The 13,821-nt window shown below is 34.9% G+C and overlaps 2 protein-coding genes across 2 annotated transcripts; both read left to right on the plus strand.

Annotated features, from left to right (window-relative positions):
* The first annotated feature begins 5,470 nt into the window (after positions 1 to 5,470).
* LOC117628009 lies at positions 5,471 to 6,662 on the plus strand. Its single transcript, XM_034360351.1, has one exon. It carries the CDS (start codon positions 5,546 to 5,548, stop codon positions 6,425 to 6,427), a length of 882 nt encoding a protein of 293 aa, XP_034216242.1. The 5' UTR covers positions 5,471 to 5,545; the 3' UTR covers positions 6,428 to 6,662.
* A 5,498-nt stretch (positions 6,663 to 12,160) lies between these two features.
* LOC117627514 (aspartic proteinase CDR1-like) lies at positions 12,161 to 13,579 on the plus strand. The gene has a single exon (XM_034359636.1). The coding sequence runs from the start codon at positions 12,161 to 12,163 to the stop codon at positions 13,532 to 13,534; it is 1,374 nt and encodes a 457-aa protein (XP_034215527.1). The 3' UTR covers positions 13,535 to 13,579.
* Positions 13,580 to 13,821: the final 242 nt, after the last annotated feature.

A 13,821-nucleotide genomic window follows, 5' to 3' on the forward strand; every position in this document is an offset into this window, starting at 1 on the left:
AATTTTTGTAAAAAACAAGTGTATTAAACATGATAAATAAGTGCGTACGTGTATAATACATTGTTAACCGTGAAAGTGCGAAAATCTTTATACGGGTAATAAATTTGGAAAAGTAAAAGAATTAAAAAGGGACAATAGATATTCGAGTAATGGCATAATAATAACGGATAGGGCTCTTGGGCTATGGAGAAATTTAATTAAGACACCCAAAGGATTTCTCAAAAGACTTAACAAGTAAAAATTAATTATTTGGTGGACTTTTTCTTTAATTTTTTTTTATATCAAATAGTAATTAAAGTAATTGAAAAAGGCTAAGATATTGCTCAATTGCATATGTTTAATTAAGAAGAGGGCCAAAAAACAAAACTCAAGGAACTAATTCTTTTATATTTAAAAGTGAAAAAAAAAAAAAAAAAAAACTGTACCAAATTAAATCTTCTTCTGGAATAGTATAGCCGCACGGCTATACTATTTTATATATTTAAAAAAGGACAAGCACAAAGGTGCCACGTGTTTTTTTAAAAAAAATGGGGAGTATAGCCGCACGTCTATACTATTTATATATTTAAAAAAGGACAAGCACAAAGCACAGGTGCCACGTGTTTTTAAAAAAAAATGGGGGAAAGGGAGTATAGCCGTGCGGCTATACTATTTTTAAATAGAAAATTAATGAAGAATCTAGTATAGTCGGGCGGCTGTACTATTCATACACCCGCCCATTGCCTATGCGCCACGTGTCGAACAGGTACAGCCAGTCGGCTGTACTATTTATAATTGAAAATTTTTAAAAACGAGTATAGCCGCGCGGCTATACTATTTTTTAAAACACTATTTTTTAAATACATATTATTTTTACTCAATAATATGTTAGAATTAAGTGCATAATACGTGACTTTTGTGTCTTATTGAAATTTTTTGTAAAAAACAAGTGTATTAAACATGATAAATACGTGCGTACGTGTATAATACATTGTTAAACGTGAAAGTGCGAAAATCTTTATACGGGTAATAACTTTGGAAAAGTAAAAGAATTAAAAAGGGACAATAGATACTCGAGTAATGGCATAATAATAACGGATAGGGCTCTTGGGCTATGGAGAAATTTAATTAAGACACCCAAAGGATTTCACAAAAGACTTAACAAGTAAAAATTAATTATTTGGTGGACTTTTTCTTTAATTTTTTTTTATATCAAATAGTAATTAAAGTAATTGAAAAAGGCTAAGATATTGCTCAATTGCATATGTTTAATTAAAGAAGAGGGCCAAAAAACAAAACTCAAGGAACTAATTCTTTTATATTTAAAAGTGAAAAAAAAAAAAAAAAACTGTACCAGATTAAATCTTCTTCTGGAATAGTATAGCCGCACGGCTATACTATTTTATATATTTAAAAAAGGACAAGCACAAAGGTGCCACGTGTTTTTTAAAAAAAAAATGGGGAGTATAGCCGCACGGCTATACTATTTATATATTTAAAAAAGGACAAGCACAAAGCACAGGTGCCACGTGTTTTAAAAAAAAAAATGGGGGAAAGGGAGTATAGCCGTGCGGCTATACTATTTTTAAATAGAAAATTAATGAAGAATCTAGTATAGCCGGGCGGCTGTACTATTCATACACCCGCCCATTGCCTATGCGCCACGTGTCGAACAGGTACAGCCAGTCGGCTGTACTATTTATAATTGAAAATTTTTAAAAACGAGTATAGCCGCGCGGCTATACTATTTTTTAAAACACTATTTTTTAAATACATATTATTTTTACTCAATAATATGTTAGAATTATGTGCATAATACGTGACTTTTGTGTCTTATTGAAATTTTTGTAAAAAACAAGTGTATTAAACATGAGAAATACATGCGTACGTGTATAATACATTGTTAAATGTGAAAGTGCGAAAATCTTTATACGGGTAATAACTTTGGAAAAGTAAAAAAATCAAAAATGGACAATAGATACTCGAGTAATGGCATAATAATACCGGATAGGGCTCTTGGGCTATGGAGAAATTTAATTAAGACACTCAAACGATTTGACAAAAGACTCAACAAGTATAAATGAATTATTTGGTGGACTTTTTCTTTAATTTTTATATATTAAATAGTAATTAAAGTAATTGAAAAAGGTTAAGATATTGCTCAATTGCATATGTTTAATTAAAGAAGAAGGCCAAAAAACAAAACTCAAGAAACTAATTCTTTTATATTTAAAAGTGAAAAAAAAAAAAACTGTACCAGATTAAATCTTCTTTTGAATTGTATAGTCGCACCGCACAGGTGCCACGTATTTTTTAAAAAAAATTGGGGAAAGGGAGTATAGCCGCACGGCTACACTGTTCATATATTAAAAAACGGTCGCGCACAAAGCAATGGTGCCACGTGTAAAAAAAAAAAAAAATGGGGAAAGGGAGTATAGCCTTTAAATTGAAAATTAAGGAATATTCTAGTAAAGCCGTGCAGCTGTACTATTTATACACCCGCCCATAGCCTATGCGCCACATGTCAAACAGGTACAGCCGGGCAGTGTACTATTTATATTTGAAAATTTTTAAAAACGAGCATAGCCGCAGCTATACTATTTTCTAAAACACTATTTTTTAAATACATATTATTTTTATTCAATAATATGTTAGAATTATGTGTATAATACGTGAATTTTGTGTCTTATTGAAATTTTTGTAAAAAAAACAAGTGTATTAAACAAGAGAAATACGTGCGTATGTGTATAATATATTATTAAACGTGAAAGTGCTAAAATCTTTATACGGGTAATAACTTTGGAAAAGTAAAAAATCAAAAAGGGACAATAGATACTCGAGTAGTGACCTAATAATAAAGGATAGGGCTCTTGGGTTGTCGAGAAATTTAATTAAGACACCCAAATGATTTCACAAAAGACTTAATAAGTAGAAATTAATTATTTGGTGGATTTTTCTTTAGTTTTTTATATTAAATAGTAATTAAAGTAATTGAAAGAGGCTAAGATATTGCTCAATTACATATGTTTAGTTAAAGAAGAAGGCCAAAATACAAAACTAAAGAAACTAATTCTTTTATATTTGAAAAAGAAAAAAAAATGTCCTAGATTAAAATTTCTTTTTAAATATTATAGCCGCACGGCTATGCTATTTATATATTAAAAAAGGAACGCGCATAAAGCATAGGTGCCACGTGTTTTTTAAAAAAATTGGGAAAAGGGAGTATTGCCGCACGGCAATACTATTTTTTAAAGAAAATTGAGTAAGAATCTTGTATAACCAAGTGGCTATACTCTTTATACAAAAGCCCATAGTCTATGCGCCACGTGTCAAACAGTTACAGCCGGTCGGCTATACTATTTATATTTAAAAAAAATTTAAACGAGTACAGCCGCACGGGTATACTATTTTTAAAAAAGCAATTTGGGAAAAACAGAGATTTTTTAAAATACATATTATTTTTATTCAATAATATATTAGAATTATGTGTACAATACGGGAATTTTGTGTCTTATTAAAATTTTTGTAAAAAATAAGTGTATTAAACATGAGAAATACGTGCGTACGTGTATAATACATTATTAAATGTGAAAGTGCTAAAATCTTTATACAGGTAATAACTTATAAGTCTTCTTGATTAGTATGATCCTTTAGTTACTATCATTGAACAGACAAAAGATTTAACTCTTCTGTGATAGAACTAATGGGCTCTCTTGAAGCATGATAAAAGATTGAGTAGGCGAAATGAAAATTCAATCAAAACTTAATTTAAGGTCTCACAATACTAAAGAAGGGGAAATTTTTTTTGGAGAAAGTTCTAGAGGAGAAGACTATAAATCCAATCTTATTAGGAAAATAAAAAAAGAATTGAAAGAGAGGAAAAACTATCGTCCTTGCAAGGTGTGTAAAAATACGAACCACCTAGGAAAATATTGTTTGTTCCGTGGCAAGCCCAGATGTCGAAATTGTAAAAAATTTGGGCACATAGAAAAAGAGTGTCAGACTAAGAACTATCAAGCCAATTACTTAAAAGAAAGTAAGAAAATTGAGCATGTGTTTTATGCTGCTCAAGCCACATCAGAAGGAAACAACAAAAAATGGTATATTGATAGCGGCTGTAGTAACCACATGATTGGAGATGAAAGCATCTTCTCCAATATAGACAAGTTCATAAATCCCAAGTAAAACTGGGAAATGGAGCATTGGTGGAGAGAAAAGGAAAAGGTGCAATCTCTATCCAAACTAATAAGGGGTCGTTTGGTACGACAGACTGTCATGAACTGGACTAAATCCTGAGACTGTCTCAGATTAGCTCAGATTGGCATAAGCTGGATTAAGTACTGACCTACGTTTGGTGATGCATTAGACTAAGAAGCTGGATTCTAAAAATAGTGAAGACCTATGTTTGGTTCTGTGTCGGACTAAAAAATAATTCTTATAATATTTAAATTTAATTGGGTTTTTTTGACCTAAAAGATAAATAAATGCTACAAAGAAACCCAATTCAAAGATTTATAGCAATATCTGGCAAAAATAAAAAGATTCAAAACGATAATAAAAAGAAAACAAATAAAATTCAGTTTTTTTAATGAAAAATAAAATTATGATATTTATTTTTTGGCTTCTCAAGATTAATCTTAGTTGGTCGAAACATTGTTAAAAGAGCTAAGCTCACTCTATATAATTCTATGTTTTTCAGGGATCAAGTAAAACAATAATTAAAAAAATTATATATATAGATATGTATTATTTTTGTATATTTGAATTTTGACTTCAAACTGAACAATATAATTTGACAAGGTAAAAATTGCTTGTTATAAAGAAAGCATCACATCATGATTTATTAAACTTGTTTCAATATCAAAAAAATATCAAACATTTATAAATTCCTATAGTTTGATTTTCCAAATGCAATATCAAAAATATTATTGTAATATTTTCAGGATTTTTATCTAAAATAAATAAATGCTACCAAAAAAACCCATTCAAGGATTTAAAACAATAATTAAAAGAAAACAAATAAAAATTTTGATATTTTTTAAAGTGAGGCGTTGAACTCACGTATTCTATTTAGCGAGCGTGTTATTTAGCGAACCACTTTTTAGACTCACTGTATTAGACAAGCGAGTGAGGAGTTTTTTTCACTATTGAACTATATAGTCTCATTTAAGTTAGTCTCGTCTTTTACTAAATAAAGATTTCGAGTGTTATTTAACTCAGTCCAGTTGGATGAGGCGTAACAATGGCCTATAATGTTTAGCCATTCATATCAATTTGACGGCTCTCATTGAACCGCAAATTAGGCCAACATATGAACATCTGCAGTGCGTCTGGAAGATGGCGCGGTCGTCTATTGACTATTGGGATAGGAACTTTGTCTTGATTTGGGGGCCCACTGGAGCCGAAGATGGGAGTAGAAATCTCAGTGGGCCCACAGAAAGAACGAAAGTGCGACCCACTTGTTGAAAGTGTAACCACAAAATGCCGAAAGCGTGAGCAAGCTCCCTATTAGCCGTTAGCCCTTTGTTTTTTCTGCTAAGCAGTGAAAGCTTCCTCAGAGCCAACAATGGCGGATTTCTCCTACCTCTCTGATACCGACGAATCAGCTGTAGAAGAACTTATATCTCAAGCACAAGAGCTCTGTGTTCTTGAGCAAGTTTCTGCCATCAACTGCTCTGGTTTCACCGATTCTGAACTCCCCACAGAGCTCGAATGCCGCTTTCGGAAACTCAAATCGTTCCCAGTCACTAAGCACAAAAACACAGCTCCAGTAAGTGGTTCAGCTCGCCGCAGCTCGATTGAAGGTAAGGCAGAGCCAGTTTCAGATGAAGACTCTGAGATTTTCTCACCGTCTAAACAGAACCCAGATGAGAAAATGGGTTCCGATCCCAAATCAGTATCTGGGTCTGTCTCATCTCCTTTGAATCCCTCGGAATTTTCAGTAAGAAAGGGGAAAAAAGGTTCAAAGGTGAAACCGAAACATGGGTCAGTTTCATCTCCTTCGAATTCTTCGAACTCCTCTCCGGAAAGCGCAATTTTCTCACCATCCAAACAGAACCCAGATAATAAGCGCCGTCCGAAACCCAAATCAAAATCTCGATCAATTTCTTCTCCATTTGATTCTTGTAACTCTTTGATGGATTCCCCATCGCCGCCAAGAAAATCGGGTTGCTTCTGGTGTTCCCCAAAGACAAAGAGGGCTTCTCACACAAAGAGTAAAGAAAACGGGGCAAGTGAATTTCGGGTTGGTCTGAATTTCATCGACAACGACGAGCTTTTAACGGATCTGGGAAGGTTTTCAAAGAAGGAGCAAACGAGGAAGCTGAAGAAGGCATTGAAGGAGGAAGAGAAGGTTTGCAAAGAGGCTGAGAAAATTGTGAAGTGGGCTAAGCAGGCGTCTGCTAGGATGACTGTGACTGGCATTGAAGACGAACTTAGTGATGATTAGAGTTCTTAATACAACGGTAACTTTGGTTTTCATGGAAACAAATTATTAGCATATCAAATATGTTTCGTTTTCTCTGCGACTTCATCTCGTATATTATACATAAAAAGATCATATATTGTAAAGGGTGATGTTTTGAAGTAGTTTAGAAACTTATAATCAGCAGTTGGATCAAATTGGTCTCTGGAGTTTACTTGATTCGCTTTAGCTGATGAATAAATTGCAAGTATTGTGATTTTGTGTTGGCATTTTGCTCATAAGGTGTTTGCTAATATTCCAAATTGATGGCTGCTTTATCGATCATGGAATGTCCTTAATAAAATGCTGAAAAAGCTCAAACGTCATAAATTGTAAAACTGGAAATTGGCCGTCCAAGTATGGTTGTTCAAACAGGATCTCCCAAAAATGTCTGAACTGGAAACTGAATAAATAGTTAATGTGGTGCCGGCAGAAGAGAAGCTAATTTTCCATTTGCTAAGTCACAGTACATGTATCTGTATTCTGTACTGATTAGATGTCCACGAAAACTGCCCTCATCTAGAATGAGTTATTTGGCAATGAACTCACATGTCTATACCTTGAGGGATGTGAACGCTAAATTTTCATTTTAATGTTGCAAGTGCGCCCAAATAGGAACCTTGGGTGCAAATGGACGGACTCACTTTTCTAGTCAACCGGCATAACCCACATATGCAATCAGGAATGATTATTATTAAAATAAGAATAGTACAAACAAGTATAAATTAAATTATTAAACCTATTCCTAAGAGCATATACATTATACATCCAATGGCCTCACTTAGAATTAGAAAAGAAAGCCCAAATGGGACATAATACAGGTAACGAATCATGCCCCAGGGCAATGGATCCAATCACTATAGAATTCCTGTACAGGTAACATGCCGCAGGGCAATGGATCCCATCCCACAATCCAAGCAGAAAATAAGAATAACTACAAAAGCTTGCTAAAACTTGAAGATTCAAAATTTTTAAGCAAGAGCCTGTCATCAATTGGCACTATAGAAAGCGAAGAGAAAGCAGGGAGCAAATCATAGGAAGAAAGCAGCAAGCTGAACCCCGTTCCATCCATAATGGCGAAAACAATCACTGAAATTCACATGAATGAAACATAGAACAACCACCACGAATTAACAAAGAAAGTCATGACAAGAACCTCTAAAGCCATCTCCAGCGATGGCCGTGGGCCATATGTAGTCCTCAAAACAAGTGAAACTCATATCTAGTTAGAGCATCCATAATGAACTCCCTAAACCATCTCCTTAGATAAAATTTAGGGAGGAAGTAAGAAACCCACCTCCAACCATACTCCCTATCCAGCTCTTAAAATAGGGAGACCTCTAGGAGCTCCTAAATATGAGTAGAGAGAATGAACTCATAGTGGCTCCCTACCTATTTAATTAATATTTTAAAACCTTTAAATCAATAGTCTATTTTCATATTATTTTTTCATAGAGATGGACCATTTATGTTGAATTAAAATATAATTCTAGCATTTATGACTCCTTAAACTAGAGAGAGTATAATTGAAGTTGAAATTTTATAGAGAGCTCCTAAAATAACTTTGGTGTGTTTTTAGCTAAATTTTAACTAAAAAATAAAGAGCATGATTGTAGATGCTCTTATGTGCCTAAAAAAAAAATAAATAAATAAATTTTAGGGGCCACATTTAGCATTTTAGCCAGTCCTAAGCCATTTGTAGACCAGACCAAATTTCTTGGTGGGCTTAGAGCATGTCTGCCCAAGAAGAGAAAGAATCACGCGTAGGAGTGAGCAAGGGAACATCTTGTGCAACTGTGTAACAAAAGTTGATATTAAAAACGAGCTAATGTCAACTAGCCGTTGTTTTTTTCCTTTGAACCTTTTAAATGTATTTAAATTCATTTTTAAACTATATATATATATATATATATATAAAACCTTTTGAAATGTAGCACTTTTTTTTTTCCCAAAATTGCCGTTTTTGGCTTTTAAAAAAATAACAAATTAAAAACAAAAACTAAAATATGCCTATAAATACTTCCAAAGTACATAGTAGTGGAATGTATGAGTGTTGTATTATAATTTTTCTCAAAATAATAAAATATGAAGGGCCTTAAAATATAGCCATGCATGAATGGAGATAGAAAAATTTAGCCCTACACTATTCTTTAAAAAATTAATATTTTGAAGGACTAAAATCATAGCACTAAACCTAAACTACATTTAGCCCTATGACTGAAGAAGATCAAATATAACAAGAAAACAACTCCAAGGAAGGAATATTTAGAAGGTTGTTGTGCCCACTAATTTTCAAAGCTTAGAGTTTCTAGTGTTAGTACTAGGTATAATATTAGTAAGAATGATTGATATATGAAAAATACTACAAAATGTTCTTAGTTATTGAAAATAAGAAGAAACAAATTCATAATTTAAATTAGGATAATATGATAAATTAATAATTTTTATATTAAAAATATTATAAAATGAAAAACATAATTTTTTTTGTTTTTTTCTCAAAGTTAAGAAGGGAGAGGGGAAAACCCATATATACAGGTACCATTGGGACTTGAACCTAAGACCACTAGGGAGCACACTAAAATCTTGGGCCAATTCAACTAACACCCGATTGGTAAATGATAACATAATTAGAAGATGTTCATATTTTCATTGTTCACAACTATACCAATTTACTCTTGTTTAATTCTAAAATAATAAAACTTAAAAAAAGCAAAAAAGGTAAAACCAATTGACACGCTCTCACGTTACTATGAACTCCATAAATTTGAGGCCATTAAAGTGTATCAAAGGTTACATAGCTTAAGAACCTTATAGTATATATTAATCTTTAAGACAACTAGCATTAACCATAATTTTTTTTTTATTATAAAAAAAAGTGTAAAATCAATGGAGGCAAATCATTGTATAGCTTTTCTAGTTTTGGTATTAGGGTGGATGGTTTTTAACCAAGTTGTATTGAGAGAAGATGTTCATTTTCGCTCTTATTCTCCTTCACTTGCCTCTCATGTTCTTGCACCCACATCGGCTGATGAAGATCATTTCAACTTTTATCGTCATTTTGAGAATTAGTTTCCTATGCGGTTTGCTATATGTTTTGATAAGGTTGTTAGAACATGTCCAAAAAATGAGCACAAATCAAAAGAGAAAAGTTCATAAAATGTTGTGAGCTTGGTCTAGTTGAGTGTATTAACCACGCAAAGTAATCAAAGATTAAATTACAGGTACAAAATAAGCGACTACAATTTTATTTTGGTACAAACCATTTTTACTTCAATCTCTTTATTCATTCAACAAAGTCGAAAACAAGAAAATACGCATGTAGTTTTCTTCGATTTTATATATCCATGTAATATGTCTGTATCTGTAATAGATGACAAAACAAATATATAAGAAAACACAAGTTGGAGTAGCAAAAATCCGCCACATAACAAATTAAGGAATTCTTTATTTATAATCTCTCAAACATTGTTCGTTAATCAAGAACAAGTTGGAGAATTCTTTTGTACTAATCAAGAACAAGTTTACAATCCAATTGTTGATGCTTGGTTTTTGCACCACCAATCAAAATGCGTCCAAACCTTTAGTCAAAAGGCATGCAAGGGTAATTGCTAGGTTTCTTTACTTTCCAATGTGAGACTCTTTATTTTCACATTCTCACACGCTCCCGCATATGTGGCGAATTTTTAAGCTTAACACGTGGACAATACATATTGGGTGACGTGGAACACGTGTGGCCGTTGGGCTTTAACACGTGGGCTAACCTGGCTCTGATATCATGAAGGAAGTTGATGTTCCACCCCAAAACCAATTGGCAATAGGAGGAGTAACTCAATTCTTTATAGGTCCTTGTTAAGTTTCTTAATTTTTCAATGTGAGACTGTTTACCTTCATATTCTCACAGAAAGTACTCCCCTTTATATGGGAAGTAAAGAAAATATTTCCGTCTTTTTTAGATATGGGAGTATTTGTCCTATGATGACGTGACATTTCCGGATTGGATAGTTGATGGGATCCTAGCGCGTGTTTATTTCCTCTTGAGAACACCGCGCGGTGGTGAACCTTGCCTCTGGTGTTATTGGGAGTTAAGAGCGTAGTGCCTAGTTCAGCACGACGCAGCTATATGTGGTCTCTACATGAGCATGGGCGGCCACCCTTTCCTTATTTTAGTTGAGCCTGGCCAACCTTGGGGAAAGTTGGCTCTAGGCGCCTGATAAGGTCCAGGCACTTCCTCAAGTGATGTAGGCCTGAGTTTATTCTTGGCTCTTTATGGGCGGGCCTAATTGATATTTTGGAACCCACACCAATGCCTCTGTTGAGCATCAGTAACCGATTTGATACTAACCTATGAAACTCTGGCGCCTAAACCAACCTTGCTAACAAATGAATTAATGCCAAGAGAAAATGACATTTAGACCACAAACAACATGACAACTCAACAAGTACATAGCATTGTATCATGGTTATGGCCTTGTAGAAAACTAAGTTGAAATGGGCATAATTTGTGCAATGAATTATAATTTTTTAAAAAGCTACTTGGGCTAGAGCCCATGGTAGCCCTCTACCTAATTCCGCTAGTGCTAATACTCATGATTATTTCTGGATTATTTGCTATTAGAAATTGATAGTGATTTTAATCAGCTCATTCTGTGCCACTGATGTTAGTTATTATTTTAGGGCTCGTTTGATTTGCGGATTCCCATGTCTAATCCCACGAGAACGGAATGTAAGATGTTCATTCCCATGTTTGGGAACCTTGGGAAATAAGGACTAGGAATTTTCATTTTCTCTCATTTCATTTCCATGTTTGGTATGAAGTTCCCCCCTAGATGAGAAGTTCATACCCATAAGTTAGATACTGCCAAGTGCGGACTTACAAAGGGGCTCAACTGGGCTTTGGCCCAGTGCTAGTTTTGTACTTTAGTCTTTATTGTACAACAAAATCCACTACAATTAAATATTAGCTCACTTATCTTTTAGAATTCGGCCTATCCTAGCCACCCAAATAAGATTTTATTTTCTTTCACCCACTGAAATTCTACCATATTTCTATATAAAAAATATATAATCCTACCATATAATATTAATTAGCACAAACATTCCTAGTTATAAAAAAGATCTCCCCAACAAAAAAAAAATAAAATTTAGCGCACCCCTAGAAAAATTCCTAGATCTGCCATTAAATATTGCATTCCCAATAATGCATTTACCAAACATAGGAATACAATTTCATAACCATGAGTAAAGGTTTTTTCATGTTTTCATATCTATGGAATAAAATTCCTCATCATTTAGAGAAAAAACTAAAACAGCAAAAAGTAGAAAATCCATTCTTTTGCCGTCGCCAAAGCCAATATACGATATTGAAGTTCATCGACGGCACAAGAGAAAAAGAAAGCCCAAGGTGCAGAATATGAAAGGAGAGCTGTTACATATTAAGCTGGCAGGAGATCCAGATAGACAGAATCAAGAAAAAATTGAATTAAATTGATCAATTATGGAATTAATTCATTTTTGTTTCATGAGCTTATTAAACGGTAGCCTAGAAAATGTATCATCATCTGTATAATTATATTGAATATTGGATGAACTTCAATCTTTAAATTCACATATCTAAACCGTTGCCTTTCAAAATTCTAACTCCTCCTATAAATACTTACTGCAATGCCAACACTTTCTTCATCGATCTCAGCTTTAATCTTTTACATACCAAACACCATCATGGCATTGGCAGCTGCTCCTACTTCCACTAAGTTATATTTTCCACTTGCCCTACTTGCATGTTTCATTTTGCTCGCACAAGCCAGCAGCCATGGCTTCACTGCTGATCTCATCCACCGTGACTCCCCTCTCTCTCCTTTGTACAATTCCTCCATGTCCCACCTTGATCGCCTCCACAACGCTTTCCGTCGATCCGTGACACGTGTCCATCACTTTATAAAGCCAACAATGACTTCCCTCTCATCTTCTTTGGCCGCCCCAAATATCCAATCCATTATAATCCCAAGCGCGGGCGAATATCTCATGAACGTTTCGATTGGAACGCCGCCAGTAGAAGTCCTGGGAATAGCTGACACCGGCAGCGATCTCATTTGGACACAATGCAAGCCATGCAAGCAGTGTTTCAACCAAAACCCGACTCTCTTTGATCCTAAAAAATCCTCCACGTACCACTCAATCCCATGCCAGTCCAGTTCCTGCACTTATCTCGAAGAAGCCGCCTGTGGCACCCTAATTAACGGCGATCACGACACGTGTGAGTACAGCTATCGATACGGAGACCGTTCGTTCACTAGAGGGACTCTAGCTCTTGAGACCCTAACCTTTGGATCTGCCTCCGGCCGCCCAACTTTACTTCCAAAAGTTGTGTTCGGCTGTGGACATGAAAATGGTGGCACATTTGACGAGTCCGGGTCTGGCTTGATTGGCCTCGGAGGCGGCCCCCTTTCCCTCGTTTCTCAGCTCATGAAATTGACCAACGGAGGGAAATTTTCATATTGCTTGTTGCCCACAGCCAACACTGCAGCAAGCAAGATAAGTTTTGGCAGTGCAGGCATTGTCTCGGGTAGCGGCGCTGTTTCAACTCCTTTAGTTGCCAAAAATCCTGACACTTTCTACTACCTCACACTTGAGGCCATTAGTGTTGGAGAGAAGAGGTTGGCCTACAAAACAAAGTCACCAGATTGCGAGGAAGCTGCCGTCGCTGCCAATGAGGGCAATATTATCATCGACTCTGGAACTACATTGACTCTCCTTCCACCTGGATTTCATGACGATTTGGTGTCGGCGTTGGAGACCGCAATCAACGCCGAGCGGGTTAGTGACCCCAGGGGGATCCTGAGCCTTTGTTTTAAAAGCAAAAGTGATGATATTGGTGTTCCTGTTATAACTGCCCATTTTAGTGGAGGTGCTGATGTGAAGTTGCAGGCGTTGAACACATTTGCTAGAATGGATGATGATATGATTTGCTTCACAATGATACCATCTAGTGATGTGGCCATATTTGGGAACTTGGCTCAGATGAACTTCCTGGTGGGTTATGACCTTGAGGAAAGAAGTGTGTCCTTCAAGCCAACTGATTGCACCAAGCATTGATATGAGAAATCTAGGGCTTCTTTGATTTTCTGATCTGAATTTAGATGTATAAGATTCATGTGGTATTTTATCATGGAAAATTAATGGGAGTTATTTTATGTTATGTGGTCTTTTCTTCCATAAGTTTGTTGATGAATTTCATATATATTTAAGATATTGAGACTAAATATGACATTAGCATTTGCCCAATTAACTGTCATGCATTTAATATCATCTTTTACTTATTATTTTTCACATCAAAAGTGTGTTGCCCCCCGCTCTAAGAAAGTTTTGAACGCTGCCCTCAT

The sequence above is a fragment of the Prunus dulcis genome, chromosome 5 (assembly GCF_902201215.1).
Source record: "Prunus dulcis chromosome 5, ALMONDv2, whole genome shotgun sequence".
NCBI lineage: Eukaryota > Viridiplantae > Streptophyta > Magnoliopsida > Rosales > Rosaceae > Prunus > Prunus dulcis.

What these genes read in the sequence shown, in the direction of transcription:
- LOC117627514 (XM_034359636.1), top strand. Translation starts at nt 12,161, where the DNA reads ATGGCATTGGCAGCTGCTCCTACTTCCACTAAGTTATATTTTCCACTT.
- LOC117628009 (XM_034360351.1), top strand. Translation starts at nt 5,546, where the DNA reads ATGGCGGATTTCTCCTACCTCTCTGATACCGACGAATCAGCTGTAGAA.